Source organism: Vulpes lagopus, chromosome 7 (genome assembly GCF_018345385.1).
Source record: "Vulpes lagopus strain Blue_001 chromosome 7, ASM1834538v1, whole genome shotgun sequence".
In the NCBI taxonomy this organism is placed as follows: domain Eukaryota; kingdom Metazoa; phylum Chordata; class Mammalia; order Carnivora; family Canidae; genus Vulpes; species Vulpes lagopus.
The window spans coordinates 118,019,028-118,040,773 of NC_054830.1; the positions used below are offsets into that span (position 1 = coordinate 118,019,028).

At 46.3% G+C, this 21,746-nt stretch overlaps 1 protein-coding gene across 5 annotated transcripts in view; it reads left to right on the forward strand.

The window, feature by feature from the left end:
- Positions 1–20,899, forward strand: part of ZNF608 (zinc finger protein 608) — a 111,369-nt gene extending 90,470 nt beyond the window's left edge. For 4 of the 5 annotated variants that reach the window (XM_041762193.1, XM_041762194.1, XM_041762195.1 and 1 more), the window contains 7 exons: positions 9,364–9,451; positions 9,973–12,433; positions 14,133–14,550; positions 15,158–15,330; positions 16,731–16,884; positions 19,047–19,128; positions 19,910–20,899. In XM_041762193.1, the coding sequence (XP_041618127.1) occupies positions 9,364–9,451; positions 9,973–12,433; positions 14,133–14,550; positions 15,158–15,330; positions 16,731–16,884; positions 19,047–19,128; positions 19,910–19,916 (3,383 nt within the window). In that variant the 3' untranslated portion in view covers positions 19,917–20,899. Of the gene's footprint in view, positions 1–9,363; positions 9,452–9,972; positions 12,434–14,132; positions 14,551–15,157; positions 15,331–16,730; positions 16,885–19,046; positions 19,133–19,909 lie in introns of those variants that run through there. The other variant, XM_041762196.1, reaches the window with a different exon arrangement.
- Positions 20,900–21,746: the final 847 nt, after the last annotated feature.

Sequence of the window (21,746 nt, forward strand, 5' to 3'; positions counted from 1 at the left end):
GAGCATCTTGCACCCTTCTTCCCGCTTTCGGCTTCAGAACACTCTCTTCTAGGGGCAGTGGTGTAGAGCTGGGCTTGTTGCCTGCAGGATAGTTTGATTTTTGTCTGGTCTTGCTGTTCTCTTTACCTGTCTCTGAAGGGGAACCAACGACCCTGTGGAGATCCCCGCTGTAGAAGCTGTAAGCAGAAAAGATGCCATGGTTAATATTAAGCACAGGAAACGAAAGGCCTGCATTCTTTCAGCTGCTTATCTTTGGTGGCAGGCGGGTCTGACAGTGGGATTGTGTTGAGACTGTGTCCCTTCCGTTCTGGGTGAGGTTGGGGTGGGGAGCATCCTCGCTATGCATTGTGGGCCTGGGTCCCTTGTACACAGCTGCCTCCTAAAATAACACTTGTAAAGGAACAGCATATTAGGAGGTAATAGGATAAGAATCGTATTGTGACCATGGCTCAGAGTAAGCCTACTTCAAGAAATACTTGTGAGATAACTTTCCCAAACTTTTGAATGCTTTTATTATGTTCAGTAAGGGAAAAAAAAAAGATGATCTCCTAATGAGCTAATAATTAAAGCTCATGAGGCTGGAGTAGGGGAGATGAGTCTGTTTTGTTACAGTTGGCACTGAACCCCTGGTCTTTCCATGAAGAAAGGGAGGAGGAGGGATGAAAAATCCTGCTTCTCCAGTGAGGAAATTGTGCCTTAAAAAAGGAGAGGGTTAAAAAAAAAAAAAAAAAAAAAGGAGAGGGTTTGAGGAACTAAAAATCATTCATCTGAACTCATCAGTTTTCAGAGATATGAATGCATGCCTGCAAAGGAGGAGGAGAAAAATCCAGGCTTCAAACTTCGCACCAGAAAACTGAGTGGTGCCATAGCTTATCTCTGTGCCAGCCAGCCTCAAGGCATTACTTACTGGAAAGTTTGATCAAAGACAAGAAACCTCTTTATACAAGTGTATACCTACATACATCGACTCCGTATGTGTACATGGTCACTTTATGCATTGAAACTCTTCCAAATGCCTGTCTCAAGACTCTGTGGGGTTTTTTTTCTGTCCTTCATCTTTTATCTTTTACTTGAGCTTATCACTTCATTTTACTGTGTGTTGGCTGAGCCTTGATAGACCACAGGCTGAAGAGCATCCCCTTGGGGTGCAGGGATAGCTTCTGATGCAGCCTGGCTGAGTGTGACTTAGCTGGGGTGGGGTGAGGGGACAAGCCTGAGTTCCCAACATTGTCACCTGAAACTTGTCCTCCTGTCTATCCCCAGGTGGGGACGGAGGACTCCCTGCACCTCTGCAAAATCCTGGTGTGAGTGGTTGTATTGTATATATATATTTAAAGAGTAGCCTCAAAAAAAATAAAATAAAGAGCCTCAAGCAGCAAGGATAATGTTTCCTTAGGATGCCTGTGTCTGCCTAACTTGAAATCAAGTGCTTTTTGTTCTCATCATGTTTAAATTACTTTGTAAAAGGTCTCCCTGTGATTTTTTTTTCCCATTATGCTTTTGGTTCCCTGAGATGTCTATAATGACACTTAGACCATCTTATAATTAAGAATTAAGAAACTTAATGAAACTTATGTACTCATTTTTTTTTAAAGGAAAATGTCTCTGAAATGAACATTAAGTTCTAGTGATCTGGTTTGATTTGGTATATTTCTTAAAGTTCTGTCTTGGGCTATCAGACTTTTCATTAATACTTAAACTTGTATAACGCTTGGTCAGTGAAAATCTTGTCATTAGCCGCATATGCAGTGCAGGCTCCCATGCAAATGTGTAGGACAGCACTTCAGTATTGCTTGAGGTGCCTTACAAAAGCCTTATTTCTTCTCCCTCTTCTTACCCACAAGACTTTTTAACAGGTCATTGTATTTTCTAAAAGTGGGAAAGGATAATGTTACTAGGGAAGCAAGAAAAGAAAAGCAGCAAGAGCCTCTTTTAGCTGACCAGTCAACTGGATATTGACCACCTGTCTTCATGGGAAAGAAATAGATGGCAGTGAATAAGCGAGAGTCTAGTTTTCCAAGAAGCTCAATGATTTTCCCAAATCAATACAGCTCATCAGGCCTCAGAACAAAGGCTGCGGGGGAGGTGACAGTGATGGAAGTGGCTCTGTGTTCTTTTGTGTATTAAACCATAAGGCCCATGGGGAAACAAGGTTTCTTTAGCTATGTTTTTTCCCCCCTCCTCCCCTTTTAGGGTTTATTCAGTGTATTAAGGGAGGGGAAACCTTTCAGTTTTGTTTTGTTTTTTTAATAAAATTTCCATAGATGGTATCCCAGTGATCAAATGTACTTTTGAAAGAGATAAGTAAGCTCAGTCAAAGAAGAATGCCGTCTTTTAAAATGTAGATTAGAAAAAAAAAATAAAAAATAAAAAATAAAATAAAAAAAATAAAAAATAAAAATAAAAAAAAATAAAATGTAGATTAGAACAACACCATTTTGCCATTGCTTTTTGTTCTCTGGTGTTCCGATTAGCCAGTGGATCTCCTGTGGCTATACCTTTATTTATGGATTGGGTTTGGACGAACCGAAAAGCAGTATCTCCTTGTTCAGATGAACCTCTGGCAAATGGAGAATCATTACCGTCCTCCCCTCAGCGAACCTTGTTCCTGATGCCCTGAAAATAACACCAGACCCTAAAAGGAATGCTGAATTGTCGTCGGAGAGGTTATAATTAACGTAGATAGAGCGGTGCCAACATATTCCAGCCGCCAACAGGGAACATCTATCCAAACCAGCAATTTTTATCCTGTCAGTTCTTTAATCTTTAAGCTCACTGTGCTTTCATAAAGTAGTACATTAACACCAGAGCAGTGTGTGTCTGGGGTTTATGACTGGGGTGGCGGCACACTAGGGCATAAAGTGTTTCATTACACTCCCCTTTGTTGCTGCTGCCCTATCTCCCATGCTCCATTGCCATACACTATTTGTTCAGATAAAGCCCAGTGTTCAGAGTGACTAATCGCAGCGTTGTGTTCCAGATGGTTTGATTACAGGATGTGGTTAAAGTGACTCTTCAAACATTCAGCTCCGCAGTAGGGCTCTTAAAAAAAAAAAAAAAAAAACCTGCATTTTCTGGTCATGTGACTATACTTTTCTTGTCCTTAGTGCTCCATAGATACTTGGCATGGAGAATAGGAAAGTCCCTCTGCTCTTTAGCTGTCAGAGATTTCATTGGCAGCCTCAGTCATAAATTAAACATCTCCTTTCCTCCCCCCAAGAATTAGAAACTCAACTTTGTCCTTTGAAGAAAGAACTTTCTGAAGGTTAGATGCTTTGAAGGCAGAAAAAGGAACAAGTGTACTATACAAGACTCAGTCTTTTTAAAGAAGGTACTAGGGTTGGATACAATGAAACCACAAAAATAAAATGTTGGGGGAGGGAGGTGGAGTACAAAGGAATGGTGATAAATCATACCTGGTACAATAGTCATGTTGCATAAAGATATAAGTAATAGGATACCTGAAATGCATGAACATTATCCTGGACTCATGAAACCAGCGTAATGTGGCCTTTTTATTGTCACTAATGATTCCCCTAGAAAAAATATATAAAAGGAAAGAAATGTGTAAACTTAAAAAAAAAAAGGGTTGTGGCATAACTGGGTTACATTTCGGTGCTATTAGAGTGAGGTTTCTGTTTTCTGCATGAGTGCACGCCAAGTCCATCCAGATGTGGTAGTCTGAATAGGAGTTCAAAAAAAAAAAAAAAAAAAAAACGACGTCTGATTCCAAATTTGGCATTTGCAATGCTTGGCAGAGACTTCTGTCCCAGGGATGAGGTACTTTAAAGACTCTGAAACAGTCTTTAAACTGTAATACAAACAGAGTTATGCTGATCCACTGGGAAATCAGGCATTTGCCCAGTTCTTGAGGAAACATCTTCACGAATACCAGAAACAGTAATTCATAAACCATATTTATAACATCTTTGGAGTACAGTCTTTCCACAGAGAATTTCTATCATCTGTATGTTAGTGGGAGATGATGCTTATTGAAAAAGTATGGTAACCGTGAAAAGAAGGATTCAAATCTAGATTCCCTTCTGTCACCATGTCATTATGCCCAGGTGTTGAGCGAGCTCTCTCTGTCGGCTGGGTCCTGTGCTCCCAGGTACGGTGGGTACAGACCCTGCTCCTGTGTTCCGGGAGTGTGTTCTGGTTGGAGGAGAGGCAGACTGTGTCTGTGAGAGGAGTAGGATGTCAAGGGACTGTGCATTTAGGTTAAGACAGGTTCGGTGGCCTTCAAATGTGGGAAGAGTGTATTTGCTGCTTTCCTAATAGTCTGAGTTTGGTATTCCTTTGGTGGGTTTTCCTTGTCATTCTGGGTCCCAGATGAAGGACACTCTGCCATCCTCTGGTGGTCTTCATGGTTGCCCTAGTCTGTCCCAGCCAGCCAGAAAGAGGAGGAAATGAGAAGGACATACGGGGTGGGGGTGGGGATTGTTGTGGGCCAGACATAGCCAGTCACTCACTTAGCTGTCCTAGACCTGAGTGTGCCACAGACCCGTGTCTGACTGGGCGGGAGGCTAAGAAGGGTCTAGCTGTGGACTCGGAGGGCAGTGTGGATTCTGGTGAGCATCCACTGGTCAGATGACTGTGGGTATAGAGTTCCATGGGGGACTCAGAAGGGAGGTAACTGCTTTTTGATGTGCGTGCACCCCCAGTGTGTGAGTGGAGAGCATTCAGAGAAGAGAACATTTGCCTTTGTCTCTCTTTGGTGCTGATTCTTTAGGAACTTGAACTCTCCTTGGAGATTTGGAATCGAACATCGTCCGGGGATTAAAATTGTGGCGTAAACAGTGGTTGAAGAAACTCACGTAGGCTGGAGGGGGAAAAAGGAGAGTGAGCTGGGGGTGAAAATGTTACCATGGCCATTGCCGTTGCCTGGGTGAAAGGCCGTTGGCTGGACTTTAGGTAGACTTTCTCTGCAGGGTATCAGAAGGTACCAGCAGGAGCCAAGGTATTCAGAGACAGATTTAAATTGATAACCAGGAACAACTTTTTACCAAGGTGGCTGGAAAATAATGGGGCAATCCTGGGTGCTGTTGAGCCCCTATCACTGATGAAGAGGAGAAAGAAGGAACATACCAGTACTAAGGGTCTTGCACCCATTGGCTTCTTCATCTCCTAGCTCTTGTATCCTTGGGGCTCTGATCCACTTAAGTTCTCTCAGCCTTTGGTACCTTGTGACCTTGAGATTTCTACTTATGTTGTCAATTTGCCTTACGACTGACTCTGATTCCCAAAGTAAGTCTCTGGTTGCCTCAGCTTTAGATGCCCATCACTGGACACATCAGATGAGGCCAGGGTTAGGATTACTGGCTTAGGAGCCTAGTCACCTAAAACTACCCTCTGAGCAGGGACTGTGGGCAAGGTAAACCCTGGGAAAATCTCATCCAGGGTCTAGTTTGATGGATCAAGGAGCCTGCTCTCTAGGTATGGATAATCCATAATCTATACTTCCCTTTCTGGATTACAGGTATGCCTATGTTGGTTCTGTTAGAAGTTTGCAGGCTCTTGCAGAATAGACTTTGGATGGAGGTCTCGCTAGAATGTGGCTGATCCCATAGCACCAAATAAGTATCTAGTGTATATAACCTAAAGATACACAATAAATGCTTAATGGGCCTGATCGTCTCTCTGGGAGCACTTAACTGCTAAGTATTGACAAGAGCAAATAATAGTTAGAACCCTGTGACTGTGGAATCCTTACGAGATCTCAGGGCTCTTTTGGCTTGAGTTAAGGTAACAGGCTTAGGTCACAGAACACAGAGAACGTCCTTCTAAGTGTCCTGTAGATAATACATGTTTTATGGGGCAGTAGCTTAGATTCTTAGATCAGTATCTAATTCAGAGCCTTAATATAAATAGGAAAACCCTGTGTGGTGAGCTCACACAAATCATCCATTGCTGTCTTCAGCTGTATTTGTAATTGGCAACAATCTTCAGATGTTTCTCAAATATAAAACGTTACGGGGCAGCACGGGTGGCTCAGCGGTTTAGCGCCGCCTTCGGCCCAGGGCGTGATCCTGGAGACCCGGGATCGAGTCCCACATCAGGCTCCCTGCAAGGAGCCTGTTTCTCCCTCTGCCTGTGTCTCTGCCTCTCTCACGAGTAAATAAGTAAAATCTTTGGGAAAAAGAAAACGTTACCGGGCAGGCATTACCAGCATTTTGAGAAACAGCATCCTCATGAGTGGAAAAGGAGGACAGTAAACGTAGAGGGATCCTGGAGACTATAAAGATGAAAAAGGCTGGCGTAGAGCGTCCCCAGCACCTGGTCCACGGGCTAGGCGGTTGGAAGAATAAGTGTGCATTAAAAGAAATATTAAGTCCTTTCGTAATAAATGTGTATTTATTTCCATCGTACATAAGATAAACGAGAAACACAACTGTGCCCAGATTTATGACATTCAAAGTAGAACTTTTAAAGGACTCATTTCCATTTTGGTGAGTTAAAGAGTGGAGTCCACTTGACGTGCCCCCGTGGTTGGGTTACAATGCATTCAAGATGTTGAGACTTGAGCAAAAGGAGAAACCGTTTGCATGTTAGGAGCTAAACCGCCACCCTTCTACTTGGCCCCGCACAATGGGATGTTGTGCAAACACAGACTTCCTTACAAAGAAACAATACACTTTGTAGTTTATATGAGCAGCATTCCTGAAGCCTTCCTTCCAGTGTGGCTGTGTCGCCATGGGTGTGCGTGTGTGTATTCGCACGTGAATCCTGAGCAGACAGAAATACTCTTGTGGCAGAAAGAAAAATAGACACGAGCACGCGTATTCCATCAGCCCGGCCTGACGGAGGCCCGTCAGCATCTCCCCGGGAGCAGAGCGTTTGGGTTGAGCTTTCTCAAATGCCGAGGCTGCTGGAAAAACCAGGCTGGCTGGCCGGCCGGCGAGGCCCCGCTGGAAGGTGTGAATGGACTCGGTGCGTCCCCCCGCCCCGCCCCGAGTGCCAGTGCAGATAACGGGGGACCTCGCGGCATCACCGGGGCGCGCACACGAGGTCTGCCCGCGTGGCTTCTAGAAGCCGCATCCGGCGGGGCGTGCCTGCTGCAGCGCGAGCTCAGCCTTTGTGACGGCTCCCGGCGGCCGACTGCCGGCGCGGGCGGCCCCCGCGTCTCCCGGGGTGCTGCGTGGGGCCCGGCGCCCGGAGCAGCCCCGAGCAGCCCCGAGCATCCCCGAGGCCCCGCCGCCGCCGCCGCCGCCGCCGCCGAGCCCTCATCCCGGGCCGCGGCCGCCCCGGGCCCAGCCAATCAGACGCGAGCGTCCGCGGCAGGTGCCGGCCAATGGGCGGCCCGCGCTCGCTGGAAACGCGAGCCCCTTAGGGGAAAAGCAATAACAAAAGCCTTTCACTGCAGACAAATGTTAAGTGTCTGTGCAGACTTTTCCTGTTTTTAATTTTATTACTGCAAGAATGGAGGGTTTGTTGTTTCTTTCATGTTTCCTTTCAAGCAATTTTAATTATACATTTGTGCTACATCAGGGACTCTGGAACGCGGTGATTCAGCCTATTGCGTCGAAAGCTCAAATGCAGTAACCTTCTGGCGATACAGATATATTCCTGCACTGTAAATATAGCTGACATGCTGAAGAATTTTAAGCAGCTGCAAAGGTCTTTGACACCACACACAGGGCCCCAGAGAGCACATGATGAGAAAACCAGCTCCATCTTCCCCTTCGCCTCCCCGCCCACCCCCTCCCTTTTCCTGGAGGGATGTGCTCATAAAGAATCCTTTCCTCCAATTGTTCTGTCTTGTGCAAATTTTGACCAAATGCCTAATTACCATTGATTCTCATCTCAATATGAATTTTTATACTCAGTGGTTTCAGGATTTTTTTTCTTTCCCTGAGGGAATCAGAATGGAATCAACCCGTGATTTGAGGAAATGCTTGCTTTGCTTCGTTCCCGTCCCCTTTCTCCCCCCCCCCCCCGCCCCCCCCCCCCCCATTGCTACAGTGAGTAAATTCAGCTGTCACCTAATAGCAACAGAGACCATATGGGAAACAATTTTCAAATCTCTTCCTGAGACTTTTGGAAGAAAGCCTGCCTTCCCCACTACCTGAGTCCCAACCATTCAGATATTTTCCCCTGCTGTTAAAAGGCTCCCAGGACAATTAGTCTTACCTTGTGAGGTGTCCCTTACCATAGAGGAGTGCAACACAGGTTTTCCTCTGCAATTCAAAATGGCAGTGAGCGAGTGAGCAAACCAGCTAGAAGTAGACTTTGAGTAATGTCCCTTGGTGTTTCCAAGATGGAACGGGTTGTAGGTGCAGAAAGGAAAACAAAGGCTCGTTTAAGTGTTTCCTTTATTTACCCTAATGTTTTAGGTATGTCTCACAATCCTAGGTCCTTTTATTATACATTTAATTTTAAGGAGTGATTAAAAAAATATACAGCGCTGGTCCTCTGGAGAAATAAAGAGGACGTTCTATTTTGTTTTCCAGTGACATTTGGTACACTAAGTGCACTTAAGTTTAGTAATTCACAGATGCAGTGCTAAATTAAATTGTCTGTCTGCAAAGCAGTTGGGAAAAGCAGAATGGCTTGCAGGAAACAAGTGTGTTGGTTTTGAGATTTTTCTTCTAATCCTCTGTGGCAAATGCTTACTAAAGTTGATTCTAAAGATAACCCCAAGAGCAAACCTATTGTGCACATTTATTTTCTTAAGAGGGCTATTTTAGGAGTCCTTAATATGAAACAAGACCAAACAGTGAAACAGATACCATACCGTGGCTGATTTCTTGTCTCACAAAGCCAGAGAGGGGAGGATTAGGAAAGAGAAATTATAGCTGATTGTGTGCTATCTGGACTCTAACCCCCTCACACTCCCCTTCTACATGTATTTTTGTGCACCCACATAATCTTTTCCTAAATAAAAATCACCATTTTATATTGTTGAATTGGAAACAAAGCCGATGCCTTTCAGTCACCTTCTGGTTTAAGCACTGGTAACTGGCGCTTAGTTTTTGTTGGCTGCTTGCCAAACGAGAGCAATTATGTGTAATAATAGAAAAATTAAGAGGTGAGTGTTGCTGTTTTACAGCAGGACATGGCAAAAACCATTTCCTTCTGTCAGCAGTATCTTGATTACACTCACACACAGTTTTACCCTTTTGTACCGCATGCGCACAGGCATTACACACGCGCGCACACACACACACACACACACACACAATTTCCTGTGGGTTTTCACTTGAGGTCACTGAAACCAGAAAGAGGAAGAATGCAAACCACAGCTTTTGAAAGCAAATGAGAGCAGAACTTTGCTGGTAAAATCATGATCATCATCATCTTCATCATTTGGAAATAGAGGAATCAGTGCTAACCGTGGACCTCCTTCATTCCCCGTTCCTGCAGGTGTTCTAGTGGTCAATGTCACGTGGCGGAACAAAACTTACGTAGGGACCCTACTGGACTGCACCAAGCACGACTGGGCCCCTCCCAGGTAGGCACAGGGCCTTTTATTTCAGGCTCTGTTTTCTCTCTTCCTTCCCCTTCCCCTCTCCTTTCCCCCATCCTCTCTTTGCAAAGAAACCTGAGAGATAGATTAATAATGCATAAAAGTCTGCCTGTAATTGAAACCAGGCAAAAAAGAAACGGGCAATTCAGGATTGCACACAGTGAAATGCAGATGCAGGATTTCTTTTCTGTCACCGAGAGCTCTCCTCCCTGCCCCGTCTCCCTCACTCCTTTGTTTTCTGTCTCTTAAAATGGGAATTGGAACTGGATTTGAATGAGCTATCTGAGCCGTTTTTCTTTGGTGTTCTAAAGCATATACACCCTCCCTAGCCTGTTCTTTCACAGGGATTGAAATAGCGGAAGAAGAGGGTGTGTTCTCCCTCTCTGGGCCCAGCCCTCAAGCTGCTGGGGGTGTTGGCCACCCTTGCCTGCATTGTGTGGCTTTGGTGTTTTCACCGGCTCTCTTGGGAGTGCTCATTTTGACATGTGTCGCTTGCTCTTCCCTAGGTTCTGTGAGTCACCGACCAGTGACCTGGAGATGCGAGGGGGCCGGGGCCGAGGGAAGAGAGCCAGGTCTGCCGCGGCGGCTCCGGGCTCAGAGGCCAGCTTCACCGAGTCCAGGGGGCTGCAGAACAAGAACAGAGGGGGTGCCAATGGGAAGGGGCGGCGGGGCAGCCTCAACGCCAGTGGGCGCAGGACACCCCCAAACTGTGCCGCTGAGGACGTCAAAGCCAGCCCCTCCTCCACCAACAAAAGGAAAAACAAGCCCCCGATGGAGCTGGACCTGAATTCCAGCTCCGAGGACAATAAGCCCGGGAAGCGGGTCCGCACAAATTCCAGAAGCACTCCCACCACTCCTCAAGGGAAGCCGGAGACTACTTTTTTGGACCAAGGCTGCTCCTCTCCAGTGTTAATCGACTGCCCCCACCCCAACTGCAACAAAAAGTACAAGCACATTAACGGCCTGCGGTACCACCAGGCTCACGCACACTTGGACCCAGAGAACAAGCTGGAGTTCGAGCCCGACAGCGAGGACAAGATCTCGGACTGCGAGGAGGCTCTGAGTCACGTGGCGCTCGAGTGCGGTGAGCCCAGCACCAGCCTCTCGGCTTACGAGCAGGTGAAGGCGCCCGCATCGCCCGGCCCCGGGCACCCCCCGGGCACCCCCAAGGGGAAGAGAGAGCTGATGAGCAACGGTCCGGGCTCTGTCCTCGGCTCAAAAGCGGGGAAGAACTCGGGCAAGAAGAAAGGCCTCCACAGTGAGCTGAACAACCTCCCGGTGATCTCCAACATGACCACCACCCTGGACAGCTGCTCCGCGCCCGACGGCGGCCTGGCCGCAGAGATGCCTAAGCTGGAGGCAGAAGGCTTGATCGACAAGAAGAACGCGGGCGACAAAGAAAAGGGCAAGAAAGCCAACAACTGCAAAATGGACAAAAACCTCTCCAAGCTTAAAACTGCCCGGCCCATTGCCCCCGCCCCGGCCCCTGCGCCCGCCCCTCCGCAGCTGATCGCCATCCCCACTGCCACCTTTACGAGCACCACCACGGGGACCATCCCCGGACTGCCCTCCCTCACCACGACCGTCGTGCAGGCCACACCAAAGAGCCCTCCATTGAAACCCATTCAGCCAAAGCCCACGATCATGGGAGAGCCCATCACCGTGAACCCCGCCCTTGTGTCCCTCAAAGACAAAAAGAAGAAGGAGAAGCGGAAGCTGAAGGACAAAGAGGGGAAAGAGTCGGGGAGCCCCAAGCTGGATGCCAAGCTGGGCAAACTCGAGGACGCCAAGGGGGCTGGCAAAGATTTATCTGGGCATTTTTTAAAGGACCATCTCAGCAAGAGTGAAGGGCTGGCCAACGGGCTGTCGGAGTCCCAGGAGAGCCGGATGGCCAGCATCAAAGCCGAGGCTGACAAGGTTTACACCTTCACGGACAACGCCCCCAGCCCCTCCATAGGCAGCGCCTCAAGGATGGAATGTAGCACTTTGGTGAACGGCCAGGCGCCCCTGGCCCCGCTGCACGTGCTCACCCAGAACGGCGCAGAGGGGTCCGCGGCCAAGACCAGCAGCCCCGCCTATTCGGACATCTCCGATGCTGCAGACGATGGTGGTTCCGACAGCCGGTCGGAGGGCATGAGGTCCAAGGCCAGTTCCCCGTCGGACATCGTTTCCAGTAAGGATGGTGTTGTCAAAGGGCATCCTTCGGCTCCAGCACAATCATCTCAGATGAAAGAGTCCCATTCACCCTACTACCATGGCTACGATCCCTACTATTCTCCGAGTTACATGCACCCCGGGCAGGTGGGAGTCCCTGCAGCTGGGAACGGCGCCAGCGCGCAGGCGATGAAGATCAAGAAGGAGTCTGAGGAGGACCCGGACAAGAAAGACAAGGTGGAGCAGCTCGATGCCAAGAAAGTGGACCATACCTCAGCACCCTTACAGCCTCAGCACCAGTCAGTGATCACACAGAGACACCCTGCCCTGGCGCAGTCACTTTACTACGGCCAGTACGCCTATGGGCTCTATATGGACCAGAAGTCCCTGATGGCCACCAGCCCTGCCTATAGACAGCAGTACGAGAAGTACTATGAGGATCAGAGGCTGGCAGAGCAGAAACTGGCCCAGGCTGGCAGAGGAGATTGCGACAGGAAAAACGAGCTCCCCTTGAAAGAGCTGGGCAAGGAGGACAGTAAACAGAAAAACCTGCCGTCTGCCACAATCTCAAAAGCTCCCTCTACCCCGGAGCCTAACAAAACCCATTCTAAACTAGGGCCGCCAGTGCCTAATAAAACTGAGGAGACAGGTAAATCACAGCTTCTCCCCAGTCACCAGCAGCAGCTTCAGGCCGACAGCTTCAAAGCTAAGCAGATGGAAAACCACCAGCTTATTAAGGAGGCTGTAGAAATGAAATCTGTCATGGACTCTATGAAGCAGACAGGTGTAGATCCAACCTCGAGATTTAAACAAGTAAGATTGTGGAGCGTGGCCCCCACAGGGAGAGAGCAAGTCTGAGACTTGGATGTGTCTGGGCTTGATCTGGTTAGACGTCTTCGCAGGAAATAAGCCAGGGGCTCCTTAGGGTCGATCCCCTCTCCTCCTAAAAAATATCTGACAAGGTTCCCTCAGGAGTTATTTCATACCTCTCAAGCGTCGCGGTCCTCACTATTGCCTTGTCGCGTTGTGTGGTAACAGGGACTTCAGATGTGTGCTTGGCAGACCGGTGTTCTGTGCCGTTCACTCACTGTGAATCTGATGAGGTCCCCCGGTTTCTTAACTGAGTCCAGAGTGAGGGAACTCTGGTGGCTGCTGAGATCCTGAGTCTGGTCTCTACAACATTTGTTCTGTTACATCCCCAAATTTCTCCTGGCACCTCCAAGGGATATTATTAAGGCTGAGCCCTTCAGTCCACATTTCCCATCTTTTGTCTCTTTCATAAAACTTGGGGCCCAGCCATCTTCCACACGGTGTCCAAGATGCCTAGATGTTAAGAGCCCCAAAGTAGGGCTCGGTGCCCATCGCCTGTGAGGCAAAGTGTGGAGTATGGCGGGGGTGTCTGGGTGCATGGGCCTCCCCTAGTCCTCCCAGAACCCCCTGGCCAGCCAGCCTGAGGTTCCATGGGCCGGCACCTGAAAACCAGCCACTGTGAAATCACACGTGTGCTGGCACTTCCTGTCCTAGCGCACACGTCCTGACTCACTATGGTCTCTTGAGAGTTAAGAGTTAACGCTGGAAGTTTCTGGCATCCCGACCCCTCTCTCCACTCCGATGCTTTTGTCCCTGGGGAATCAGAGTCACAGAATCCTGTCTTCATGCTCATTACTGCCCAGAAGTTAAGATGTAGGCCCAAGGTTGAATGTTCTCTCAGGACCTAAATATACCCAGTGGGTTTTTGTCATGATTGGGATGGGGGTTGCAGAGGCCTTGCCCCACTTGTGGAGGCCTGAACCAGGCCGTAGCTTCAAAGGGCGTTAGAACCGTACACTTTGGGGTGCGGGGTGGGGGCGGTTAGAGATGCCTTTGTTTTCTAAGAGAAAAGCTATAACGTGTGCTATTAATTTGAAATTTTGTTTTGATTAAGATGTCTGCACAGGAGACATGAGCCCGTGTATTAAGCCTCAGCTGTTGTAGGTGAAGAAAATATGTTAGGAAACCAAGAGTTTCCCCCACTAACTGATGTTAATTGATATGATGATGATTTAAATTTACTATGAGCCAGCCCGAGTTGGGAGTTTTTAAAATTCTTTTTGCCTGTGTGAGATAGTAAAGGGAAAATGAGTTTTCGATTAAATTATGTCTGAGCGTGCTGTTTAATGTTGAAGGATCCCACGAAGGGCCCAGCTCCATCCTGGGCAATGGTGCGACCCTTATGTTCCTGGAGCTTTTAAAAGCTTTGGTTTTGTCTTGTGTAAAAGAGATTAATAATGATGCCTACCGCAGACGTCATGACTTGGGGAAAGAGGGAGGTAATGCTCTTGCACAGTGCAAACCCAGAAATACATGTTAACTTAGTATTAGAAGTAAGAGTAATAATGCTGTCATGGTGATTAATGGGTTTTGCTTCAAAATGGAAATTTTAAAACAAATCTCCCCCTCTTTTCTTTTCTTTTCTTTTCTTTTCTTTTCTTTTCTTTTCTTTTCTTTCTTTCTTTTGTTCCCTCAAAATCAGGATCCAGATTCAAGGACATGGCATCATTACGTATACCAGCCCAAGTACCTGGATCAGCAAAAGTCAGAAGAGCTTGATAGGGAAAAGAAATTAAAAGAGGATAGTCCTAGGAAGACCCCCACTAAGGAGGGTGGCGTGCCCAGCCTTCCTGTATCACTAACAAGCATTAAAGAAGAGCCCAAGGAGGCCAAGCGTCCTGACTCTCAGTCTCTGGAGGAGAACAAGCTGAAAAATGATGATGGAAAGACGCCTATGAACTGGAAGGACTCTCGGGGAGCGAGAGTGGCGGTGTCCTCGCCCATGAGTCAGCATCAGTCCTACATACAGTACTTGCATGCTTATCCTTACCCACAGATGTATGACCCCAGCCACCCTGCATACCGGGCTGTCTCTCCCGTCCTAATGCACAGTTACCCTGGTACGTGTTGCGGGTTCTCGCTATATTGGAGGGAACAGGCTGCGTGCAAATATTAGCTGTTTGAAAAACTCAGGATAAATGAGACGCTTCAACAGTAACCTTTGTTTCGCTTGTTTTTAGTTTGCTTCAGTTCCCCAAGGTGAAACTTATTTCATATGAGGTTTTTTGGGGGGGTTGGGTTTTGTTTTGTTTTTGTTTAAATAAAATGTCAAGCGTCCTCAGCTCTCGTTTGTGTAGACTCTGATGGTCTGCTCTAGCTGTTAGACTGACATATACTTTATTGCCTATGAAAATATTCTAAGCACTTACTGTCATAATCATTATAGTTCCTATTCCTTTCACTTAAGCGGACACATAAATGTATGAAATGGCTGTAAGCTCAATTCTGTTTATAACCTCCGTTCATCAGGATGAATTAACTGGGAGAAGAAAATCGGAGAGCCTACCTACAGTTTAACGATGATGTAGCCCACTCTTAATATAATCCCCTATTTTAAGATCTCCGACTCTTATCCCAAGTTCATGTAACCCAGATGATGTTATTTTTTGTTTTTGTTTTTAAAGATGTAGCCCATAACTTGATGTGGCATTTGTTGTGTATCTGCAGGGGCCTATCTCTCTCCAGGATTTCATTATCCTGTTTATGGGAAGATGTCAGGGAGAGAAGAGGCAGAGAAAGTCAGTAGCAGCCCTAGCATCAACACGAAAACAACGACGGAATCGAAAGCCCTGGACTTGCTACAGCAGCATGCCAACCAGTACCGCAGCAAGTCTCCTGCCGTAAGCCTCCTTTTGTTGTTACTTAAAAGTACCATGTTTTGGGGGGGCGAGGAAAGGGGACAAGCTAGGAAATGGTCTTGAAATATAAATGGTTTTCAAACCCAGCTGTGATTTCAAGATGCTGTTTTATCTTCACACATAAAGAATGGGGAATGTTCAAAAGTGAGATGCTTTCACACGGGGCGGGGGGGGGGGGGGGTGTCAGAAGTATGTGTGCAGTGCTCACGAGCTTTTCTTTTGCAAGAGGCACTGTACCCTTGACTCCCCAGGAGGGTGCTTGTTAGGTGGACATTTAAATTCATAGGAACCAACTTTCGGTGCAGAGGATTTTTGACGCCTGACCTATTGTTACACTGGTCTGCCAGGGTGATCACGTGAGAGTCTTTTGGCCTTGACCCATTGTCCTGTCCCTGGAACTTCCCGAAGCCCTGCAAACAAGTGGCTTTGTGAAAGACAGCTCCACCCTCACTACTCTCCACCCTCACTACTCCCCCGCAGCTCCCCCGCCAAGGAAAAGGGAAAAGGGAATCTGCTAGTTCCAGAGGCTGTTGTGAAAAGAGACAAAGGATATGGTAGTTCTTGCCTAGAAAAGGGAAGTGTGGCATAAAATGTAGGATCTGTGCTGTCAATGAGCCGACCAGAGACTCTAGAAGCGAGGAGAGATGATTTAGGAGTCTATTTCTTTGGGTACTCCTTCTAGTGCAAAGATTTTTTTTTTTCAAGTGAGAACAAAGAACTTTCGGCTGGCGGAGTTCTGGTGGGCAGAAATGTACGGGAAAGACGGTCCTTGACTAAACTGTTATTTGGCAGAACTGAGAGCTTTTTTATGCGCCTTCAAAAACGGACAGGTTCTGGAACGCTTCCAGAGGCAGAGGGCAGCAATTTCCTGTACTCGGTATTGACATACAGTGCCGACACGTGTATTTTCAACAGACTAAAACAGAGACAGGCGTATTTAACTTTATGAGATAGATTCTCCCCCCCAAATGTACGTAAAAGAAGGATAATTCGAAAACTTGACTTAAATGTCCACAACTCCTCCGCCCCGACCCCCCACCCCGCCTTGATCCCAGTATGAAAGTTGTTTCTGGGAAGAGATTGGGCAAATTCTAACCTTGCGAGTACGAGCGAGAACCAAGAGCAGTCCCCTTACTGCCGTAGTTCGAGGAAAACCTACCTTGATGCCGCTTGGTTTGCTCGTGGGTGGGAGCCTTGCTTCAGTGTTGGCTCAGTTCCTGCCTGGTTTGGAAATTGTCCTCAGTTAATAAGGAATGTGAATTACCTGCGCATTCGTTCCTTAATCATTAACACACACTGCTCAAGGGACGGAGGTGGTTTAGGACTCTTGCTGATGGTTTTTCAGAGTTTGAAGGGGGACCTATGTCTCTTTTCTGTTGCAGCCCGTGGAAAAGGCCACCGCGGAGCGGGAACGGGAGGCCGAAAGAGAGAGGGACCGCCACTCCCCCTTCGGCCAGCGGCACCTGCACACACATCACCACACCCACGTTGGCATGGGTTACCCACTAATCCCGGGTCAATATGACCCTTTCCAAGGTCAGCCGTTCCCTCGTTATCGTGTGGCTCGTTCTGCTTGGGGAAAACCATGTGCCCACAGTACATTTCATGTCTTAAAATGAATACATTGAGCTTTGGGTTAACATGAACTCTGGGGAGTAAATAAGTTCCTAATTCTTATTTCCTCCGATTCCCTGGTGACACAACGGAGACGATCGCCCGTGTCTTTTGTGTTCTATTGAGACATGAGATGGCTCCCACTTAATAATTGTCACTGGTTGATGTTATCGGCGGCTTACCGTTATCTCACAGACCGAGGTGGCGGCCGCTGTCTGGGGCACCGAGTATAACAATCAGGAGATCAGATAGCTCCTTGAGGAAAATTGCGGGGAGAAAAAGGAAGGGATGGTGAGAGGCTTGGGTGAAATTGTGCTGATTTCTGCTGGCCTTTCTCATCCCCCCCCCCCCCCCCCCCCCCCCCCCGCCCCGGAAGTAATGGGAGTGATGTGTTTAGGTTTAACACCTTTAATCACCTCTAATTCAGGGGCTGTTTGCAGCCACTCATCACCGTGGTGACTTTCACGATGGAGGAACATTTTGAAAAGCCATAGAATCGACGTGAGAGAGCCTTCGATTGGTGGTGTTATTAGCTAAGCTTGTGTTGTGCCACTTGTCCCAACTTGGACACCTCATGGTGGGGGAGGTGGGTCCTGGCCCTATCTCTACCAACGACCCACTTGCCAGGTTCTGGCTGTCCTAGTTAGCTCAGACTTCCAGGACACAATGTCATGGACTCTATGGCTTTCAACAGCAGCAATTTTTATCATAGTTCTGGATGCTGGGAGTCTGAGATCAGGGTGCCAGCATGGTTGCTTGTGGTGAATGCTCTGTTTCTGCCTTGTTGTAGGTAGCTTCCATCTTACTCTGTACTTACACGACCTCTTCTCTGTGTGTCAGAGAGAGAGAGAGAAAGAGAGAGAGTGAGAGAGAGTGCAAGAGCATACTGATGTTGCAGGGTACCATCTTTATGACCTCATTTAACCTTAATTATTTCGGGTCTTGTCTTCAAATACATTGGTGGGTTAGGGCATCCACCTAGGAATTTTGGGGAGACACAGTTGTTGCACTTGCCATGTTGCCCCTTATGCTGCTGTGTGAATATAAGATTACATGCCTAAAGGTACTTCCAAAAGTGGGAAGTGCTCTACAAATGTGAAGGTTCTTTTTTCTCTATTCAGCCCATGTTTTTTGTTTTGTTTTGGTTTGGTTTTTGTTTTTGTTTTTTGTTTTTGTTTTTTTTTTTTTATTCAGCCCATGTTGCTTGCTGTCAACTAGTGGAATTAAGAAGGACCAGAGAGAGGGGCACCTGGGTGGCTCAGTGGTTGAGCATCTGCCTGTGGCTCAGGGCGTGATCCTGGGGTCCTTGGATCGAGTCCCACATCAGGCTCCCTCGCAGGGAGCCTGCTTCTCCCTCTGCCTGTGTCTGCCTCTCTTTCTGTGTGTCTCATGAATAAATAAATAAAATCTTAAAAAAAAAAAAAAAAAAGACCAGAGAGGACATAGAAGGAGAGTAATTTTCCCTAGGTTAGCATTTGTTTTTTCTATTTTTCTTGGGATTGTTTTCTGTAGAATTAAAAATTGCTTCCTCTTAGGCAACTTTATGCCATCTGGAGCTCTTACATTCTCTGACTGCCATTTTCCTCTTGCAGGGTACAACTTAAGACTATTTCTAAGTTTGACTCACTGATTGCATGTGCCTTACGGAATGTGTTGTCTTCATTCACTGGGGAAATGTTGAAGTGATAAAAGTTATGATGAAAGTACTGTGTTCTAAGCAAATAGTGTGTTGTTTCCATCATTTACCGTGACTTTTGATTCCTCTTGTGACCTGGTGCCTATTATTTCTCCTGAGCTCTGAGCTTCGTATTTGGGAATGCGTGCAGACCACTTAGCACCATGCAGAGTCTGAGAGATGGATGCTCTATATTCCCTTTGGGTAGCTATTAAGAAAACTACAGAGTATGGGATAAATGGATAGATGTTGGTTAGGCTGAGTGGTCTGTGCTCGGTCCTTGCTGAGCGAAACATACTGTGCGTGTTTAGGAAAGGACAGATTGCTGCTGTAGCCCTTTATTGTGGGACCCGTACCTGCTCTTCTCTCACCCAATGTCACAGAAACCCTGCATTTTTTTCCCTGTTAGGCTTGACCTCCGCTGCCCTCGTTGCCTCTCAGCAGGTGGCTGCCCAGGCATCTGCATCAGGAATGTTTCCTGCACAAAGAAGGTAAGTATCCTTTACATTTGGAATCCGTTTTCTACAGGGAGACAGCATGATGGGTGGGAGGAAATTAAGTCTAGGCTTTTTAGAGCAAACACTTGGCTCCTTGGGATTTTTTATATATAAAGATTTTATTATTCATAAGAGACACAGAGAGAGAGGCAGAGACACAGGCAGAGGGAGAAGCAGACTCCTCCTGGGGACCTCGATGTGGGACTTGATCCCAGGACCCCGGGATCACCACCTGAGTGGAAGGGAGACGCTCAACCACTGAGCCATCTAGGTGCCCAGAGGGTTTTATATTACTGTAACGAATGTACCTCTCTGTCTCTGGTGCTTCAGGTACAGCTTACTTTCCAGGACTCTCCTTTCTTTAACTGTAATGTAGGTTAGTAATTAATCTGTGGGGTTTTTAAATTTTTTTTTGTATTTAAACAGTTGGAAGTCTCTCAGGTTGTCCTCACAGCCTGCTTAAAACAACCCTCCATGACCCCCTTTGTTTTATCCTGCTTAAAAATAAAGTCACAAAGGGAGCTATTTATTTTCATAATGCTAAAGGTGATGTTTGTTCTTTGATACTTTTAATTATCCCTCAGGTTGTTTTAGAAGGGAAAATAATTTCTTTTTCTGCAGTGTATATCATTACCCTTGTGTTCATTCACTTTCTGTAGAATTGAATGTCTTGAAAGGACTAGAACTAAGATAGTCTATCAGTCTTGGGGTTTTCATATTTGCAGTGTCACATGTGGACAGAACCCTGTGCTAAGCGTCTTCTTTTCTTTTGCAGAGAATAACAAGATCGGAAATGTACGTTGTCATGTGACTGGATCACATGGGGAAGCGCTTTATACAGACATCAGTTCCATGGTGTTAATTTGAAATGCCTTTAATGGCAGGCAAAAACCAGTCATTTCATTTTTGTAAATTACAGATTTTATCACAGAGTAACAAATGTTGCTGTAATTAAACTTCTGTTTTATATATATATACGTATACATATATGTATATATACATATATATATATATATTCTTTACTTTTTGTATCAGTAACCAGGCTCGCACACACAGGGTCTGCTGCCAAGTCGCAAACCACTCAGTAAAGGAAATAAAGAAAACGTATTTGTCATGTTGAAGAAGTGTTAGCCACAAAAGGCTGCTTACTTTTCCTTTTCCTTTTCCTTTTCGATTGTAAATAAATGACGTTCTGTATCAGTGTGCCTGAACCTTGCATATCCTTCATAGATACCCTGTAAGGCCCTCAGAAAGGCTGGCTGTGATGATGACGCTTGGGTACAATTTAGATGTCTATTTGGTGGCTCCCGTTAAAGACACATCAGTGTGAAATGTTCCTGTAGTCACTGTTTGTACTTGTGTGTTGTGGAAAAAAGACTTTTGGAAGGCATGGGGTTGCCAGTACCACAAAAACTGTGTTGTATATAATGTAAAGATTAAAATGGGGAAATAATGAGCATCTGTGAATAATGAGGTGTCATTTTTTTGATAATCTTGAATGGCAAATAACCCAATAGCCTGCGTACCAGAGACATCTGTGATTGTTCTATTACTTGAATAGTCTTGCAGTCCTTTTTTTTTTTTTTTTTTTTTAATGTTTACAATTATCCAGTTTTAGAAGAGAGAGACTTTAACGCCATTGCCTGGTTACTTGTTTTATGCTGTAATCTAGTTTATTTTATGTAAAATGTATATTGAATGCTTTCCTTTTTTATACCTGCCTTAAATAATTTGGCAATCAGAATTAAAAAGGTTTTTTTTTTTTATAACGGCTTCTTGTCTGACTCATGTTACTTCTAGACGGCCGATGGTGATTCTAATTTTCAAAGAAAGGCTTCTTATTACTATGAATGTTCAATTCAAAAGATAATGTACGCACATACCGAGTTTTCTCATATGATACACAGGTATAACATCCAAGTGGTATATTTAATTCCGTGGACATGTGCATATTTATTGGGTGTTTACTCCACACATGGAGCATAATATTGGTACAAATCAGTAGTTCCAGATTTCTGTGATAGGAAATGATATTGCAAAGATGTAAGACTTGTGATGTGTGGACAGTAGAAAAGTTGGTCAGCCAGCCATTTATTTAACCTGTCACTGAGTTGTTTCATTAGCATATTTTATGCCACATGTACATAATGAGCTTCCTTCCTGCCCCCTCCCTCCCTTCGAATAAGCACTGAGCGCCTCCTTTATCCCAGGCATTGTGTAGGTACTGGGATAGGGCCATGGACACAACAGATAAAACTTCCTGTCCTCCTAAAAGCTGCATTTTCTGTTAGGTGTGGTAAGCCTAATAAAACATCTGAGTAATAATCCAGAGCGTGTTCGATGGTTGATCAACACAGTAGACAGAGAGCGTGGGAGTAGGTATTGGGAGCATATGAGGGGGCGCTGTCTGTGGCTCTCTAGAGTGATGGGGGAAGCCTCACCACAGGAGACAGGAAAGCAAGCAGTCCTCGCCCAGATCTGGGAGGGAAGGCGTTGCAGCTGGAAGCAAAAGCAAAGCAGAAACCATGTAGTGTGCATGTGCTTTTGGCGTTTGGGCTGGTTGATCTCAGGGCTTCAATTCCAGCTGCCAGTTTCTTCTTTTACTGTCACGG